The 19424-nt window shown below is 56.8% G+C and overlaps 1 protein-coding gene across 2 annotated transcripts; it reads left to right on the forward strand.

The window, feature by feature from the left end:
• The first annotated feature begins 2927 nt into the window (after positions 1-2927).
• Positions 2928-15251, forward strand: FOXN1 (forkhead box N1). Of its 2 annotated transcripts, none has more exons than XM_004593908.2 (8): positions 2928-3072; positions 3473-3937; positions 5367-5477; positions 7411-7541; positions 8751-8847; positions 11997-12204; positions 12338-12832; positions 13820-15251. In XM_004593908.2, the coding sequence occupies exons 1-8, from the start codon at positions 2950-2952 to the stop codon at positions 14137-14139; spliced, it is 1950 nt and encodes a 649-aa protein (XP_004593965.2). In that variant the 5' UTR covers positions 2928-2949; the 3' UTR covers positions 14140-15251. The 2 variants fall into 2 exon arrangements, with proteins under 2 accessions (XP_004593965.2, XP_004593966.2); XM_004593909.2 differs by having other exon boundaries at positions 2950-3072; positions 3476-3937.
• The last annotated feature ends 4173 nt before the right edge of the window (positions 15252-19424 follow it).

Here is a 19424-nt window from a genome sequence, read left to right on the forward strand (position 1 = left end):
GCATCAAGGGCCTCACCAGGGTCCCCAGCCTGGAGCAGCAAGACCTTTAGGGAAACTATAACGCCTGGAGTCAGAGGCCCGTGGCCTGGTCACCTCTGGTCACCTCGGGGAAATGAAGCCCTGGTGTCTATGTGGTTTCTTTTTTTGTTTTTGCCTTTTAAGATGTATCGATTGATTGATCTGAAATACAGGGAGACAGACAGGGAAAGGCACAGAGAGAGAGCTCTTCCATCTGCTGGTTCACTCCCCAGATGGCTACAATAACCCAGGTTTAGGCCAGGCTAAAGCCAGGACCCAGGAGCTCCATCCTGGTCTTTGACAAGGCATAAGCACTTTTTTTTTTTTAAGATTTTATTATTATTATTATTATTGGAAAGCCGGATATACAGAGAGGAGGAGAAACAGAGAGGAAGACCTTCCGTCCGATGATTTACTCCCCAAGTGAGCCGCAACGGGCCGGTGCGCGCCTATCCGATGCCGGGAACCAGGAACCTCTTCCAGGTCTCCCACGTGGGTGCAGTGTCCCAATGCATTGGGCCATCCTCAACTGCTTTCCCAGGCCACAAGCAGGGAGTTGGATGGGAAGTGGAGCTGCCGGGATTAGAACTGGCGCCCATATGGGATCCTGGGGCGTTCAAGGCGAGGACTTTTAGCTGCTAGGCCACGCCGCCGGGCCCAAGGCATAAGCACTTGATCATGTTCCACAGCCTCTCTGTGTACAGAGCGAGCAGAGAGCTGGGTCAGGAGCCGGGACTCAAACCTGTGCTCCCACAATCAACTGGCATCACAATCGGCAGTTTAACTCACTGTGCTGTTTAACACCTGCCCCTATTTGAACATTGTCTATAAAAATGGAACTTACAACTCAGGTCAGCCACAGTCCTAATCCTGACTCTTTATCCCCATGCTACCTTGAGAGGGCATGACCAGCCCCCCCACTCGGTTACAAAGACCGAATTCTCAGGGTGGGGGTGTGAAGGAGGTTGTCCTTACATCTGAAGGATCAGGGGACGCCTTGGGAAGGCGCCAAGCCCAGGGCACCCCCTCCTGAGAAGACAGCGCTGGGCTGGGGTGAGGCAGGGCAGGCAGGCCCGAGCAGTCCAGGAGGAGCTATGCGGGGAGCAAGGGCCGGACCCCGGGGCGGTCATGCGGAGCTGGAGATGGGCCACCCCACACTTGGGCCCCATGCCTGCTCCCTTGCCGTATCCAGTTACGGCCAGTTCGGCGTTTCCTGGTCACGCCACATTTAGCATCACCTAGTGAGCAGGCACGGGACTTGAAAAGGAGCTGCAGGGACTCTTACAGGGGCGGGAGAGCCTCCCCCGAGGCACCCACCTGGACCCCACGTATCAGTTCTCTCTGCCACTGATCCCTTGTGAATCTTGGAGCCAATCTCCTCTTCTCTGTGCCCCCATCACCTTCTCAGTCAAAAAAAGGAGATAGCTTACTGAGGGGAGGGCCCAGAGGTTCCCAGGGCAGTGTTATTGGGACTGGCACAATCCCTTGCCCTGATTCAAGGGGTTCTTGGGCACGAGAGACAAGTGTGAGCCTCAAGTCTTGCTCCCAGCTTATCCTACCCCAGCCCTGACTCTGACCTCCGCCAAGTAAAGAAACTGTAAGAATGTGCAGACTCAGATCTGAGTTAGAATCCGACTCTGCCGAGTCCTGGCAAGTCCCATAAGGGCTTCTCACATTTGGTGTCCTTCAGTGGACAGTGGGGCTAATAATGTGCCCTCCTGGCGGATTGGTTCTGATGAAGGCATGAGGAAGCCATCCCAGTCCTCTGCCCAGGGCCCTGTCCCTTAGTAAATGGTGGCTTTGATCAGAGGCCAGTACAGTGAGGGGAGAGGAATAAACTCAGGAGCAGCTGCTGTTTGCAGGTGAGGAGAGACACAAGGCGGGCCAGATGGAAGGTGCCCCAGCAGGACAAGGACACAGCCCGTGCTCGGTACTCTGTAGACATGCTTCCATTTGATACTCACCATAGGCCCACAAGGGAGGCCCTGTCACTCCTCCTGGCAGTGCAGGTCGTGCTGTCCAACCACACAGAGTTTTGCTGACTCAGCTAGTCCGGAAGGGCCTGGCCTGGCTTTGCACTCTGAGTTCTCCTATCCACCCCTACGGAGCTCGGGATAGGGTGGGTTCCCAGGAGAGGAAGGCCTCAGGATAGCTATCAGTGAGCCCAGGGCTTTGAGTCTTCATGGGGAGTCTGGAAACTCCAAAAGGGGCAGGGACCCACACCAAGTTGCAGCTGGGAGAGTTTGGAGGATGCACTTGCACACACTCTTGGACATTTCTTGGGGGGGTGGGGTGCGGAGCCAGCTGGTACCTTCACTGTGGGCCACCAGGCAGCCAGGACCCCCTGAAGTACCAGATCCTGCTGTGTTCATGCCAAACCAGGCTCAGGACCCAGGAGTCACAGCAGAGGCCCCGCCTATGCTGAGGGCTGTGTCACCTGCCTTGTGGGGATTGCTCCAAGCCCAGACCTGGACCTGAAGCAGCCACAGCTCTCCCTTCCCCCCACCCCCTGCCCAGCTCTTCCCAGGACCTGCCCAGCTACTAGACAGAAAGACCTGTCCAAGTCACCTCGCCTGGTCCCTGATGATAGAGGGGACTGAGTGGAAGGAGCCAGAAGGAGGGTCTGCCTGGATCAGGGCTCTGCAGGAGCAGAACTCAGGGACAGCCATGTCCCTCCCCAAAAGGTCCCCCTCTTTGCTCCTTTACTCTCCCTGCCAGTGTGCACTCTCTCTCTCTCTCTCTCTCTCTCTCTTTCTCTCTCTCTCACTCTGTCTTTCCTTCTCTCATGTCTGCCTCTCTTGCTCTGGCCCCTTATCACCACATGGCCTAGGCCGGGAATGGAGTGGGGGGGTGGGGGCTGGGGTCGGCCCCTCCTGGACGCTGGTCCTCCCTCTCATCGTAGCCGGCTTTCTTCGAAGCCAGGACTGGGTGATGGTATCACTGCTCCCGCCACAGTCTGACGTCGCACTGCCGGGCACCGCCAGGCTGGAGGGCGAGCCCCAAGGGGACCTCATGCAGGCGCCGGGCCTCCCTGGCTCTCCTGCTCCACAGAGTGTAAGTACTTGGCTCCCAAGGTCTGGGCTGTGGCTATTCAAGCAATAGGGGACCAGTCACCACACCCTACAAGGACTTCCCAGAGTCTAGCTTATCCCTTCCACCAGCAGACAAGTCCTCAGGGATGCCGAGAACCACAAGTGTCCATACACAGGCCTTTGCTCACACTGAGCCTGGCACAGGGGGTGGAGCCCCATGAGACTTGGGGCATCATGGGTAGTGTTCCCCACCTTGTCAATCAGGGGTGTCAAAGACATGCTGTGCCTTCCCCCATCATTTGAGAGTTGCCCAGAGCTCCATCTCAGAGCCTTCAGCCCAGCATAGAGCAGCATGTTGGCAGACCCTGGAGCCTGCCCCCACACCCCACCCAACATGGGCTGTCTCCCCTCTGTCTTCCCAGAAGCACACCAGCTTCAGCTGCTCATCATTTGCACCTGACGGTCCTCCAGAGAAGGCCCCCTCCCTGCCCCCACACAGCCCCAGCATCGCATCGCCAGGCCCTGAGCAAGCCCAGGGCCACTGCCCAGCAGGTCCAGGTCCAGGCCCCTTCCGGCTCTCACCCTCGGACAAGTATCCTGGCTTCGGCTTTGAGGAGGGCGCATCCAGCAGCCCAGGCCGCTTTCTCAAGGGCAACCACGCACCTTTCCACCCATACAAGCGGCATATCCACGAGGATGTCTTCCCAGAGGCGCAGGCTGTGCTGGCCCTTGACGGACACCCTTTCAAGCCCCCAGGCTCGCTGGAGGCCTTCGAAGAGATCCCAGTGGACGTGGGGGAGGCCGAGGCCTTCCTGCCTGGCTTCCCGGCTGAGGCCTGGTGTGGTGGGCTTCCCTATACAAGCCAAGAGCACAATGCCCAAGTCCTGGTGAGTACCAGTAGCTAGTGGGTGTCTTGCTTCCTAACGGCCTGGCAAAGGTTCTTTGAGTTCCCCTGCTGCTTGTTCCAGACTTCTGCTGCTCCAGATGGGCTTGCACCCAGAAAGCCACATGCTCAGAGAGCAGGTTGGAGGGAGCAGGGGCTCCCTGGCTTCATGCTGGACACCCATCGACTGTGGTGGAGGGAGAGGAGGGCGGTGATGGTGGCCTAGAGCAGCACGAAGGGAGGCAGGTCGGGGAGGCAGGTCAGGCTAAGGAAGCTGGCAGCCTACCAGGGCTTCCTGAGTCAGGATTCCAGCCTTAGACTTCTCTGTGGAAGCTTCAAGGATGCCCAGCCGGCCCCACCCACCCATATGCAAATTGAGAAGGAAGCACATTCCAGGGACTGAGAAAAAGGGTTGAGGGAGGAGCCACAGAGGCCAGGTCTCACCTTCCAGCCTCACTATACGGAGCTGACATTTGCACAGACCGAGGCCTGGGTGTGTCTCTGGAAAGAGCTCGAAAGCCACCTAGGAAGGTCCCAGTGTCTTGGCAAAGCTATACCTCCAGCTGTGTGTATGGTCTTGGACAAGCCACTAAACCTCTCTGGGCCTCTCTGGAAAAGTCAGGCTAACAGGAGGTGCTTAGAGTTGCTTTGGGAAGAGGGAAGCTAAGAGAAGTTTGCCACCCCCCTCAACTCCCCCACCTCCAGTACTCAACCCTGATCTGGAGGAACCCAAGGCAGTCACCAACTGGGCTTGGCCTGGACTGGTACGCATCAGCTCAGTGGGCTTCTGTCTGGGTAACCTTGGCCGCATCATTTCCCCTACTTGGGCTCAGGGCCGTCATCTGTCAAATGAAGGGGTTGGACACAGCTGATCTCAGCCCTTGGAGGCCCAAGATTCTGTGATTATGGCAATCTCAGCATCAGCCACCCCAGGGCACACCCAGGAAGAGGTGACAGCTGATTGGCCCCTCTGGGCCTGGATGCTGGTTTCCCTAGCCCCCTGGGGAACCTAGGAAGAGTGACCTACCTCTGGGGACCCAGCTGAACTTGCTCCTGTCTTTCTTTGGGGTGCAGCTCCGTGCTAGGTCCCTGGCACTCTGTGTGGGCCTGACGAGACCTCTGGCCCTCCCCTAGCTTTAGCATGCACATCGCCATGTCTCCTCTACTCCCCTGGACAGCTCAGCCTCAGCGCTCACCTACAGAGGGCTGGAAGGCAGGGAGGAGCACTTCCAGTTCCAGCAGCTTCAGCTGCACAGTCAACTTGCTGAGTTCCTTTGAGATCTTTGCACTCCTCTGCCTTCTGTCCATTCTTTAGAGATGCGCTTTGGGAGGGGAAGGTGGAGAAGTTGTTTTTGTATAAGATTCAGGACACAGGAAAAGGAAGGGAGAGAAATAAAGGACTCAACCTGGCCATCTACTTTCTCTTCCTGTAGGGCTCAGAGGTGAAGGTCAAGGCCCCAGCTCTGGAGAACGGTCCTGGGATGTACTGCTACCAGCATCCCTTGCAGCACGTGTACTGCCCCTCCCAGCCCCCCTTCCACCAGGTGAGTCTGGGGCAAGGGGGTTCAGGATGGTGTGGGGGGGAGGGTGTGCACATCTGGATATGCAGATTAGGGTAGCAGGGCCCTGATCCACAGGTTGGAACACCAGGAGCAAGGGACGGGCAAGGCTTCTCTGAGCCCCCAGTAGTGCCTAAGAGATCTCAAATAAGAGAGTGGGGCTGAGAAGGAGGCAGGATTGTAATGTGAACCCAAAAGGGAGGAAAAGAGGAGCTACCCCAAAGACAGGGCCAAGAGAGTATGTGTGATTTATGGCACAAGGTCAGCAGGCCAGAGAGCCCTGGGCTTACATGTGGGGCAGCCCCCTTCTTGAGATATGGCCTTGACCTAGAGAGACTGCACAGTAGGTGTGGGGCTAGGGAGTCCCAGCATCCCTGGCCCTCCCCACCCTCGTGCCCAGCTTCAGCTCCTCCCAATTGTGCAGGATGCCAGATAATTGTCCCAAACTGGCATGAGCTGGAGATTTTCAAAAAGAAAAAGAAAAGAGCCCCAGAGCAGCCAGGCAGCTCTCAGAGTCATTGGGCAAGACACAGCAAGTGACTGCCCAGCGCCCGGCTCCATCCACCTGCAGCCTGGCACCAGAGACAGGCCCTGCCTGTGGAGCAGGTTCTACTCCCAGCTCTGTGCCACTGGTCCTGATCTTGGCCCAGCCATGGAAGCAGGCGGGGGGTGGGGGGGGGGCAGTGGGGGAAGTTGGGGGAGTTGGCTGCCCTGCTTTGTGAGTCAAAGAAAGAAATGGAAGGAAGCACAGGGAGTATAGGCAGGGGACATCCTCCCCAATCCCAGACCGGAGGGGCCTGGTTGGGACGGCTAAAGTTATCCCAAGGCTCATGTGCCCCAGGGAGGGTAGGAGGTGTCCCTGAGGCAGCCTGCCCAAACCGGGGCTGAGCCACAGCAGGGCTAAGAAGCCACTAGTCCTCAGATGGCCTCACCATGCCTATCCCTGCTTTGATGCCCTCTGCTGTCTGCACCCCCTCCCCTAACAAGATGGCCGCACCCAGGGCTTTATGGAGCCTGGAGAGAGGGTGACTCAGGCACTAAGTGTCACTCTGGTGACCTGGAAAGAGCCCTTCAGCCTGGAGCAGCTGGGGGAGTGAGAGTCTCCTACCCCCTGCCCCAATAAAACACCGTCCCTGGCACCACGGCCACGCCTTCACCGTAAAACCACCTCCCACCCGCACCTGTCCACCACCATGACCGGCTTTTTCAAAGAGCCACTGAAACTTGTAAAAGGTGGCAATGCCCAGCAAACACCCAGGCTGGACATCCCATTTCTAGCACAACTGTGCCAGAGAATGGAAGGAAGACCTGGATCATCCAGTGGTCAGGGACCAGGTCCTCTCATCACCATGGCAACTTGGGGCATGTCCAGGGCCAAGAGGATGGAGCTGAAGAGAGAGTTCTTTTTTTTTTTTTTTTAAAGATTTATTTTATTTTTATTACGAAGTCAGAAATACAGAGACGAGGAGAGACAGAGAGAAAGATCTTCCGTCCAATGATTCACTCCCCAAGTGAGAGCAACGGCTGGTGCTGTGCTGATCCGGAGCCAGGAGCCAGGAACTTCCTCCAGGTCTCCCACGTGGGTGCAGGGTCCCAAGGCATTGGGCCAACCTCGACTGCTTTCCCAGGCCACAAGCAAGGAGCTGGATGGGAAATGGAGCTGCCGGGATTAGAACCAGCGCCCATATGGGATCCTGGCGCTTTCAAGGCGAGGACTTTAGCCACTAGGCCACGCCACCAGGCTCAAGAGAGAGTTCATTAAGGCCTCAGCATTGGCCTCCTCCCAGCCCTCCAATACTCACATGGCTGCCAGCCCCTCGGAGGCAGCACCATGCTTCTTCTGGATGCTGATGGAGACTCTGGGCTGCATCTTCTGTAAATGAACCACCTTTGACCTCTGCCCCTTTGCCCTCTGCAGTATGTGCCGGGTGGTGGCAGTTACCCAGTGCCCTACCTGGGTTCAGCTCACTACCCTTACCAGCGGATCGCACCGCAGGCCGGCACTGATGCGCACCAGCCGCTCTTCCCCAAACCCATCTACTCCTACAGGTACCTTCCCAAACACTCCTGGGCCAGAGGGAGGAGCCGGGGAGGGACCCCCTGGGGAAACTGAGTCATAAAATCCTCGAGGTACAAGGGTAATGGTCAGGAGTAGAAGCTGTACCCAGTGGGCTTCCAGAGATGAACAGGGGATTGCTGCTAGGAGCAGGGAAATAGGGTGAGCTTCCATCTAACCCTGGGGACTCAGGGTTATGGCTCAACTGTACAGGTGCTGGTGGCCCAGGGATAAGCCTGCTGAGGATTAAACTCCTGTGCACAGGGTCTGGAGCTGCCTTGCCCCCTCACCCGCCCCCCCGCCCCAGACGTAGAAGGAAGCTGGCACTCCAAGGCTCTCCAGCAGACAAGAGATGGACAGGATGGCAGATGGGCTTCTGTTGTCCATCATCTTTTGCATCTGCAGAGACCTCTCTGGGCAGGGTTCTAAGGACCAGCAGCACCCAATCTGTCTTGGAGACCCTTCTCTCTGTCCTTCCATTCATCAAGCCAGCGGGGCCCCTTGACCAAATATGTGCCAGGCCCCAGGTGGTGGCCAATTCCACAGCTAATGCAAGCTCAATGAAAGGAAGAGGAACTTAAACATCAGCCAGAAGCCTCAAGAAGGGGTTTGTGGGAGGGATGATGATGTGTATACAGAGAGGACAGCAGGTGGGCCTCGTGGTTCAGCAGAGCTGGGTTCAAGGGCAGGCTTTGGAATTTACTGGCAAGTTACCTCATCTCTCCAAGTCTGATTATTCCTCTTTCAAAAACCGAAAAAGGTCAGGAGGACAGCAGTCCAGGCTGCCGAGAGGGTTAAGCAACAGGGTATGGACATACGCCCAACCCCTCATGGGGGGCTCCAGGCCTCAACCTCCTCATTCCTGTCCACCAGGCGTGCAGCTGAGGGCTGCCAATTCCTGCCTACTCAGCGCCATCCACGTGCAAAGCCTCACCCCCTGCCTTACCATGGCCATGAGCTTACAAGGGAGTGGAGGCCCCAGAGGTACAGGCCCGCACCCCCGGTCTCAGAGCTGATAAGCAGCTGAAGCCAGGAGGGCAGCCCAGGGTTTCTCACTTCTCACCAGACCCCAGCACAGCAGCGATTCTTAACATCAGCCTCCACTCTCACACTCTCTCCTCACAGCAACTCTCACTGAGGGTTGGGGTGGGTGCAGCCCTTGGACAGAGATCCTGGCTCTCAGAGACTTTCTCTCTCTTCAGCATCCTCATCTTCATGGCCCTTAAGAACAGTAAAACCGGCAGCCTTCCTGTCAGTGAGATCTACAACTTCATGACGGAGCACTTTCCTTACTTCAAGGTCAGTCCGTGGTCCAGCTGCACCCCACCGCTGCCCACCGCTGCCCCCACCCCCGGGAGCTGGGCAAGCTCCACCTCTCTGCAGCCAGATGGTTCAGCCCAGAGTTACAGCGACAGCTGGCAAAGGACAGGCATGGGAGCAGAGAGCTCAGGCTCCCGTGGGGCTGCAGAGGAACGTTGAGGAAAGGGGACATGGTAGCCCCTGGGGAGCTTCAGGGAACAGCCACCCACCCAATGGAGGGGTGGGAGAAGAGCTTGGGGAAGACATGAGACACTGTCTCCACTCCTGCTCCCACGCTGGAGAGTTGAGGGGTGGGCAGAGCTGGCCACTTGTGTTGTCAAGGTGCTGGGGCCGAGGCTGCCTTGCAGCGTGAGATAAGGATCAGCCTCTGTGGGTAGCAGGCTGAGCTGCGGTTCTGCCAGAGAGCAGGGTGTGGGCTTCCCAGCCTCCGAGTGTCCCAGGAGATTGGCTGGCTCATCCACCTTCCCCCTTCCCCACCCCGACCCCTGAAACAGGACCTGTTCCTGTCCTCCACAAAGGGAGCTCCAGGGGCCTCAATCCTATTCCCTTCCTGGAGGCAGGCCAGGCAAACACACCGAACAAGTTGATCCATCTGCCCCAGGCCCCTCGGCAAGCGCATCCAGCCATTAGCTTCCTGGACTCTCCACTTCCCCTCCAGCACAGACTGCTTCTCCAGAGGCAGGCATGGAGGAGACTGAAGCTCGTGAACGCCTTCTCTGGCACCTGCATGCTGAGAACTGCCATCTTAGCTGCCACCCAGGCAGAGAGCAGGAGCTGGGTAGTGCCTGGCTGCACCTGCCAGCTGGCAGCTCCTGCCCCATCAACTCCCTGGCTGTCCCAAACAGAAATAATTGCAGCCAGCCAGCATGTGTTTGCTGAGGAGTGGGCAAGGTGGCGGAGTGCTCTGGCCAGGCATGGGGATGTGTGTGGGTCCCTGGAGGGTCTGGAAGGGAAAGGGGGCGGGAAGAGACTTGGATCCCTCAGCCCCTGGCACATCTAGGGGTCAAACTCTGCCTGATCCCTCCAGCTCTGGGGGCTTCCTCTGGGGCTGCAAGGGGCCAGACCAGAGAGAGAGGGATGAAGACTCCACCCACTGCTCTCAGCCGGTCTTCCCACCCTTCTGGCCAACTCCCAGCCAGCGCCCCCCCCAACCCCTCCCTGCAGCTCATCTTCCTGCCTTAATTATTTTTCCTAGGAGCCGTGTAATCCCTGTTTTATGGGACTGAAGAGTGAAGAGGTCTAACAGCTTTTTTTTTCTTGTGGTTCTTGTTGTTGTTCTTAGCCAGTTGCCTCACCCCCGAGTTTACTTTGGACTTCAGAGGGAAAGCATCTATGCACATGGGACAGGCCCCAGCTGGAGAGGCCAGTTCCATGGAGTAACCCAGTGGGGACTCTCATCCAGCTTAGTTAGGGGGCAGCATTGGGGTCTAGGCTCTGTCCCTTCCTCTTTGGATGACCTAAGGTTAGATAATCTCTGGGCCTCAGTTTTCCAACCTGCAAAATGGGTTGGATCCATCAGTGCATAGATCCTTCTATTCTTCTGGCAGTGCCCCTCCCACCAAGCCAAGGAATGAGTTCAAAGAGCCCCTGCCCCCTCCCTCTCTCACTTCCCATTTGAAGGTTGTTTTTTTCCAGGACAAGTGGACCTGGGGTGGACAGCCCAAGTCACGCCCAAGGCAGTTGATGTGGGCGTCCCAGAACCCCATGAGTCAGGGATGTAGGGCTAGGGAAGTGTCCAGCCACTGGACATAATTGTTAGTGCTGACCATTCATCTTCCAAACAGGAAGTGGCTGGGGTGGGGGCTGCCCTGGCATCCTAAAGTCACCGATTTATAGGGCTATAAAAGCCCCAGTGCCCATTAACCCTGCCCATGGGGCGACAGAGCCTCAACTCCTCGCAGAAGCTGTATCCCCAGCTACCTGCTCTGGTGGTCCCTAGGGATCTGGGGGTTCATTGCCACCAGCCCCCTCCCCAGCCAGCTGTTCCCCCTTTTCAAGAAAGGTCCTATCAGCCCCTGTCAGCTGCTCCCCATGATGCTGACATTAGGGCCCGGTTCTGCAGGGCATGATTCACCTTGGCTTCTCCCTGAGGCAAGAGAGCTGGGGAGCAGGGAGTGGCTGCTCCTATTTAAGCAGAGGGCTGGGCTGAAAGGATGAGGGGGCAGAAGCCCCACCGGGCAGAGCGGGTGCTGTGCCCACACTTAGCCCTTCTGGGCTCAGGACTGACACAGAGCCTGGAGAAGGGAGGGTAAGCAGGGGGCCCACCACTGGCACCTCCGCCACCGCCTCTCACCCAACTGAGTCAGCCTAATGGTTTTTACAACCCTCCCTGGGCACAATTACTGCACTGGTGGCATGACCAGGCTGCCTAATGGGTGTTTATTCTGTTGGCACGAGCACCTTCCGCCTGAGGCCTGGCCTCCCCACTGGGACACGCCCCCTGGGCACACTCACACACACGCCTACCCTTCATACAGTTGTGGGCACTCACATGCATACCTGGGGAGATTTTCTCACACTCAACTGTCCACATTCATAGAGGACACCGCCAGCACCAGCCAGAAGCACTGAGGGCAGACATGGGCACATGCTCCCTACATACGCTCCCCCCACACCCAGCCCAGTGCACTATGACATCTGTGCCACACACACCTGCCCAGCCACCCTCTGTCCTTGCTCTTCCTTCTCTGCCAGTCAGGCCCAGAGGGGTCAGGAGATGGAGTCTCTCTGATGCCCTTTCTGAGGCTGGCACAGGAGAGCTCTGAATAACAAGTTGCCTGTCCCCAGGGGCATCCAGCAGAGGCCTGACCACCCAGTTGAAAGTGAACCAACTTCAGCCAAGGCATAAAGCAGGGGGCTGCAGCATGGATTACCCTAACCCCCCCCTGGCTTTCGGAAGGGGATCAGATAAAGGCAGATTTTAGGGAGATTTTGTGGTCCAGATTCCTGCTCACCCCTTTGCCACTACTGAAAAGTATCAAGCACATGCTGAATGCTGGTGAGAGTGATAGATAGCAGGTGCCAGCTCGGTGCCCAAGAGGGACCAAGGAATGTTCCAGAGCCCATATCTGGAGCCAGTCCAGCTGCCTTGTACCAGCCTAATTTCTTGCCTTGCCTGGCTCTGGCAGACAGCACCTGATGGCTGGAAGAACTCCGTCCGTCACAACCTCTCCCTCAACAAGTGCTTCGAGAAGGTGGAGAACAAATCGGGCAGTTCGTCTCGCAAGGGCTGCCTGTGGGCCCTCAATCCAGCCAAGATCGACAAGATGCAGGAGGAACTGCAGAAGTGGAAACGGAAAGACCCCATCGCTGTGCGCAAAAGCATGGCCAAGCCAGGTGAGGCTGCCAGGCCATGCCCAGAAGGATCCAGAAACCAGGGGGGACACAGTCTGAGTGAGGGTGCCAGGGCCGGAGGGGACAAGGAAGGAGGGAGTTCTCACTGTGTTCCTTCTCTTTTGGGCCTTTACAGAAGAATTGGACAGCCTCATTGGAGATAAGAGGGAGAAACTGGGCTGCCCGCTGCTGGGCTGTCCGCCCCCTGGGCTGGCAGGCTCCAGCTCCATTCGGCCACTGGTTCCTCCAGCTGGGCTCTCCCAGCCACTACACTCACTGCACCCAGCTCCGGGCCCAATTCCTGGCAAGAATCCCCTACAGGACCTGCTGGGAGGAGGACAAGTGCCCTCCTGCTACGGGCAGACATATCCTCACCTGTCGCCGGGCCTGGCCCCACCTGGACCCCCACAACCATTGTTCCCGCAGCCAGATGGGCACTTGGAGCTGCGGGCCCAGCCAGGCGCCCCCCAGGACTCACCTCTGCCTGCCCACACCCCGCCCAGCCATGGCACCAAGCTGCTAGCCGAGCCTTCCCCAGCCAGGACCATGCATGACACGCTCCTGCCAGACGGAGACCTCAGCACTGACCTGGACGCCATCAATCCCTCTCTTACCGACTTTGACTTCCAGGGTGAGCCGGGGCAGCCCCCCCTCTGAGTCCCCAGGCTGCTGGCTTTCGGATCAGCTGAAGCAGAGAACCAAGAGTAGCAACAGGGAACACCCTTGCCCCTCGCTGTAGCCTTCCTCCTTCCCGGCCCCACTGGACACGTCCCAGTTGACCCCATCTTCAAGCCACTCTCAGCTCTGGCTCGATTGAATGGGGTTCCATGATTTGTTCTGCACTCGCCTGGGAGGGACTAAACATTCTCAGCAGCCTTTGCGTCTATCAGAGTTGGTCTTCTAACGCAGAGAAGCCACAGAGGAGCCCATGGGAGTGGGAGACGTCAGAGCTGGGCAGGCCTGGAGAGATTGAGGACAGCTGTGAAGGGACAGGATCCACTAGTCCCACCCCATCTTGCCTGCCCTTTCAACTTAGCTAAAAAGAGTTACGAATGGGGTGCAGTCAGCCAGGGTCATGCTCTGAACTCCATGACCCTAGCCTGCCATGATGCAGATCACATGACACACACAGAGAGGGAGCAGGTGCACTATTCTCTCCCTGGTACTGCTGCTGTCCACCGGGGCCTGCCATGGAGGCCGCCTGAGGAGATACGTCCATCATATCCAGCAATGCATGGTGGGAAAATCCTTGGCCTGGGCTGCAGATCCACTTCCTCGGGAGTCTCTGCAGGGAGCAGCAGGAGGAGCTCCTGGGAGTCTCCCAGGCTGTCCTGGAGGGCATGGCATTTGCAGGCCTTCTGGTGGGCAGTTCTCAAATCACTGGCCCTTTTCAGTACCTTGCCCCCAACCTCTAGGTCACCAGGGTCAGATTGTGCTACTTGGGAGGAGGAATCTTAGGGTCAGAGAGGGTCAGCATGTGCCAGGGCTCATACAGCTAGTGCCAGTCCTCACCCCCATCCCCCTTTTCTCTACTACCCATGAAGAGCTTGGACAGGGGGGCTCTGAGGGGGCTTCTCAGGTGCCTCCCGATGACACCTGTTCTCTCCCCCCCAACTAGGAAACTTGTGGGAACAGTTGAAGGACGACAGCTTGGCCCTCGACCCCCTGGTGCTGGTGAACTCGTCTCCGACGTCATCTTCGATGCCACAGCCTCCTCCACCCCCCCACTGCTTCCCCCCAGAGCCCTGTTTGTCAGAGACAGGCAATGGGGCAGGTGACTTGGCACCACCAGGCAGTGAGGGCTCTGGGGCCCTGGGAGATCTGCACCTCACCACTCTGTACTCAGCCTTCATGGAACTGGAGCCCACGCCTCCCACGGCCCCCGCTGGTCCCTCCATGTACCTCAGCCCCAGCTCCAAGCCCATGGCTCTGGCCTGATCTCTGCCCGGCGTCAGCACCAGCCTCCACCTGGTCTTGAAGTCCTGGCTGGTTGCCCACGTCGGGCCCCTCTAAAGGTCAAGGAAGGAACACATGCTCCCTGTCCCTTCAGTCACTCAGTCTGTCAGCTGGCGGCTGGGGCATCAAGGACAACCCCCAGGACGTCACCCCTCACTCATTCCTGCCACTGAAGAGCTCGTATCAGGGTCCAAAGAAGAAGACAGCAGTCTGCCCAGTTCACACCCACCCACATTCAGCCCTTGAGCACACACATGCACCCACTCAGGGTCATTGAGACCCACACCACCCACGTGCCAACCCCCAGACTCGCCCACCAGGGCCCAGAGAGCCTTGGCACAGCTGCATATGTGGGGGCTTGGATGGCCAGAAGCCCCTGGGCCCTCAAGCCGCCGTGAGAGCTCCCACTGGAATCCCATGCCCACGCCCACATCCATGTGGGGCCTGGCCTCACCCTCATCCTGTGCTTCCCCCTGTATTTATTCCCCCATCTTCCTCCCAAGAGCCCAGCTGGAGGAGCAGCCAGAGAGCTCCTCCCACGCTGGCTGTTGTCACCCCTGGCCTCCAAGAGGAAGCACCTCCTGAGAAGCCCAGGTCTGTGCCAGGCTCTGCCATCCTCAGCCTCCACTTTGTGAACCTTCCCCCCACACCCAGGTGTAGCGGCAGCTTCTGCCCTGGGACCAACTGAGCCCAGTTGTGACATGGAGTATTCAGCAATGCCCTTGCCCTTGGAAACTTGAATCAGTACCCCCAATCCCAGGTGCAGGACAGGCTTCTCCAGGTCACTACCATCTCACTCCTCCTTGTAGCTTAGGTCATGGCTTACTCGCAGCTTCCGATTGTCTCAGGCAGCCTGGGCATTCAAAGAGGAGAAGCCTGGCCAGGCTGGTGGGCAGCACCCATAGGCCCAGGAAGCACACGAAGGAAGGATCCTGAAGTCCTGGGGTATGGCCCAGGTGCTGGTCATGCCCTAATCAAGAGCCGAACCCCCCACCAAGTGGGAACCCCAACTTACTCCAGGAGCCTGTAGGTGACAAGAACCTCCTGAGGTTGGTTCATATGAGGCACCAAGCAGACCTCTCCATGGTCTGCCTTTGTCCCCTGCCCTGGTACAATAAAGCAAGTGCCTTGTGGTCTCGCCTATGCAGCCTTCCTTTTGGGCTTCCCCTACCTCCACCCAGGGTAGAAAGCTCAGGCCACCTGACAGTATTAGCCCTGGGCTGTGACATCACTCCTACCCTGAACTGTGAAGTCTTACAAATCCAAAGAGTGAGGCATCCAGGAGGACTTCCTGACCAGGCTGGGGAGGCTAAGGGAGCAGGTGGCAAGAGGACTTCTGCAGACATGTGAGGAGCAGACCGCCCTCCCCCTGTCCCCACTCCTCCCCACTGAGATCCACTTGTCAATCTCCCCATAGAAGAAGGGGGGCATTGACCAGGCCAGGCTGTCCCTTCCCATGTACTTTCTGTCCTTGGCTGGGAGAGATTTCAGGTCTGTGTGGGGTTCTGGGATCCACTGATGCAGGAGGGAGACACAGTCTGGTGCTAGCCCCAGATGGTGGTCCCTGGAGGGCCAGGGACCCTCAGTCCCACTTTAAGCCCAGTGCCCAGGCGTGTACACTTCAGCCTCAAGAACCCAGCAGGTGTGTCTGATGCACAGTTGGGGAGCTCAGGTCTCAGGCAGGGCCTTTGCTTAGAAAGGGGGACCAACTTGTGTGGAGTGGGGGGATAGTTAACACATACTTCTAGGAGGACGGCTCTGCAAAGGATCTCGCTGATAGGATCCCAGCGTCCACCAGCGCCCTCTCTTCCCAGGCTCCAAGAATGGGTCCAAGGCCAAAGAGCTTGGGTGTGGCAGGGTGTGGGAGAAGGTATGGGCAATTGATACACTTGTGAGGAAGGCCTGCCTGCTCTCACCTGGCTTGGCTGTCTAGGAAGAGGTTGAAGGCTCTCTGCCATCTCTACCTGGTATTGCACTCCAATTCTGTCTAGCTCTGGCCTGTGTCTTGAGCCCCAGGCCTGTAGGGCAGAGCAAGAGTTTAGTGAAAGCTCTTTCCTGGAACCCACCTGCATGGCTCAGACACTGGGAGTCCAGACAAGCAGAGAACAACTGCTCCAAAGAGTCCATAGGCTGTCTCATGGCCCCATTCAGCTGAACCCCAACACAAGGAAGACAGGTGGCAAGCAAGCAGGTAGGACTTGGGGCATAGTTTGTTGCTTGTTGGTGGCCCGCTGGCCTTCACACTTGTAAAATGCAGCGCTCTGATGCTGCCCTCTGCTGGCCACTCAGCGCCAGGCGTTTAACCAATGTCGGGCAAGCAACCCACCTGTCCTGACACTTCTCCCAATGGATGTAGCATCTGCAGGTTCCTTGTTTAGGAACATGAATCCTTTGGCTCAGGGATTATCAATGTGAGGATTGTAAAACTGGTTCAATTTCACAGATTCATGGGGTCGACACTGTGGCACAGTGAGTTAAGCCAATGCCTACAAGACTGACATCCCATATGGGCATTTAAAGCAGACATGGCACTGGCCTCTGTATTTCATATTTTTTTAAATATTTATTTATTTTTACTACAAAGTCAGATATACAGAGAAGAGAAAAGACAGAGAGGAAGATATTCCGTCCCGATGATTCACTTCCCAAGTGAACACAACTGCCAGTGCTGCACCAGCCCAAAGCCAGGAGCCAGGAACTTCCTCCAGGTCTCCCACGCGGGTGCAGGGTCCCAAGGCATTGGGCTATCCTCGACTGCTTTCCCAGGTCACAAGCAGGGAGCTGGATGGAAAGCAGGGCTGCCGGGATTAGAACCGGGGTCCATATGGGATCCTGGCACATTCAAAGCGAGGACTTTAGCCACTAGGCCACCTCGACAGGCCCTGTATTTCATATTCTTTAAAAGATTTTTCTATCCACAGGTCTCATTAGATTGAGCACAAAGGGACCAGTGGCATACCAAAAAGAAAGAGCCCTTGCTTTAGTTACAAGAGGTGGGGAAATGGTGGGTGACTCCGAGAGGAGAGGCCAGATGAGGGAGAAAGACTGTGGGCACTTGGGTAGGTGACTTATCAGCTGGAAGGGAAGCAACTCAGAATCCCAACACCTAGGGCGAGTGTTGTGGGATAGCAGAGTAAGCTGCCGCCTGCAATGCTGGGAGTACATGTCTGTTCAAGGCCTGGCTGCTTCTCATCCAGCTCCATCCCTGATCATGAATCTGATCACTGGGAAAGCAGCAGATAACAGCCCAAGTGCATGGGACCCTGCCACCAACATGGGAAACCAAGATGAGTTCCAGGCCCCTGACTGGCCTGGCTCAGCCCCAGCAGTTGTAGACACTTGGGGGTGAACTAGCAGATAGAAGAGCTCTCTCTCCCTCTCTGTCACTGTATTTCATATAAACAAATACTTTTTAAACACAATTCTGACACCTGGTTTGGCAGAGCCAGTGTACCCTACAGGCAGCTCTGGAAATCATGAACCATGGGTTTCCCTGTGGTATTTGGGCTCTCCTGTCTGCCCAGCAGCGGGACCCTCTGAGGAGTGACAAAAACTGGTCTGCTGCAAGGGAACAGAAGCCGAGATGCAGCTCAGCAGGGGATGTGCCCCCTGAAGAGACAACAGCTGGCCAATGTCACAACTAGGAGCAGCCTTACCTCCACTGGCTTTTCCTCCTTCTGTACTACCCAGGGAGCCTCCAGGTTCCTGGGGAAATAGCCAGGGACAAAATACAGCAAGTTGTACCCTTACAGCAGGTCCTGGCCTGGCCCCAAGAGTTCAAAGGTGGCAGGGGGATGGGGGTCAGGGCCCAAGCCTTTCTAGGCTGGGCCTCCCCCAAGCCCAGAGGACCCAGGCCTTGCCCCAAGATGGGTGCCAAATGGGAGCCTGCTGCAGGAATGAGAATGCAGAAGGAGGGTCCTCCCTCCTGGCCTGTGCAGATGGCCCAGTGTAGACACTCGGCCTGGTTCCAGGGAGCACTGCAGGGAGTACTCAGGCTAGCAGAGAGGTGGGGAAGGGCTTCTTTCTCACTAGCAGCCACAAAAGCCTCAAGGTAGGCAGTTTGCAAGCTAACACCCCCACCCTTGCTTGCTCTTGCATAACTGACCATTTCTGGGCTGCTAGCTTCTTGATAAGGTTCTTCCTTCCTCTGGCTTTTCCTACAGCTTCCTCCAAAACAGGCTTCTTCTGTTCTTTAGCCATTCCCCTGCCACCATCTCCAGCTCCTCTCCTGTTCAATGCTTTCAAATGCTGCCCTTCCCCAGGGTCACACCCTCCCATCCGGGACCCTCCTAGGGTTTAGGAGAATTTGCAGGGTTTAGGGGAATCCCAGAAACTGCAGAATACTTGGCATTCCTCAGTAGGTGTGTGGGCTGGATAGTAGGTTGGTTGGGTTGAGCTGGGCTTCAATGCCCATCGACATGTGCGAGAGCTAAACAGGATGTGGGACAGACTTGACAAGACTGCGGTGCATACTGGCAAGCATGGGAGTCAGGGTAGGGGGCAGAACTGGTGTGGGTTATGGGGAGTCGCCCCAACTAGGCTGCAGCTCCAACCGGTTTGCGTGAGGACTGAGCATGAAGTGGGCAGGATCGAACTGGACTACAACACACGCTGGTTCACGAGGAAGACAGGCCTGGAAACAGAACGAACCCAGCAATCCCAACGACCAGCATGAGCATAAGCTGATTGGTGTGACGGACGGAGTCGGACTCTGTACTAGCAAACTCGCACAAGAATCAGGCCTGGGATCATCTCAGATGAAGTTTTTTTGGAGATCCCTCCAATTGAACTGCTGATCTTAGAACCCCAACCATGAAGACTGTCAGCCAGTGGATTCTGAATAGGATTCATTGCGATTGGAACTGAGAGATTGGCAGCAATCCAGAACTGATGAACTATCAAAACTGTATGAGCAGGACCCTCAGAGCGCGCCTCCCGTTGGGGATCTGGGATGGGTGGGAGGTTGGGTGGGGCTTTTCCCTTTGTTTTTTTCCCTGACCCCAGATACAGGGTAAAATGATATTGGTATGGAAACAATGGTATTACCCACTTTCACCCTGTAGCCCTTGACCCTTTGTTCCCTCATCAACTAAATAAGATTATTAAAAAATAATTTTAAAAAAAAGAGATAAATTAACCAAAAAAAAAAAAAAAAAAGAATACTTGGCATTCCTGGCTCCTGCTCCCCGAACACCTGAGATGCCAGCCAAGGGCCCCACCAGCTTGGCCACCATCACAATTTCAGCTGTCACCTCCAACAGTCACCA

This window comes from Ochotona princeps, chromosome 17 (assembly GCF_030435755.1).
Source record: "Ochotona princeps isolate mOchPri1 chromosome 17, mOchPri1.hap1, whole genome shotgun sequence".
In the NCBI taxonomy this organism is placed as follows: Eukaryota; Metazoa; Chordata; class Mammalia; order Lagomorpha; family Ochotonidae; genus Ochotona; species Ochotona princeps.

Bases quoted from the DNA above. Each gene is read 5' to 3' on its own strand.
- FOXN1 (XM_004593908.2), top strand. From the start codon at position 2,950: ATGGTATCACTGCTCCCGCCACAGTCTGACGTCGCACTGCCGGGCACC. The intron at 7,542-8,750 runs GTACCTTCCCAA...CTCTCTCTTCAG, and splicing joins AAACCCATCTACTCCTACAG to CATCCTCATCTTCATGGCCC. The intron at 12,205-12,337 runs GTGAGGCTGCCA...GGGCCTTTACAG, and splicing joins CAAAAGCATGGCCAAGCCAG to AAGAATTGGACAGCCTCATT.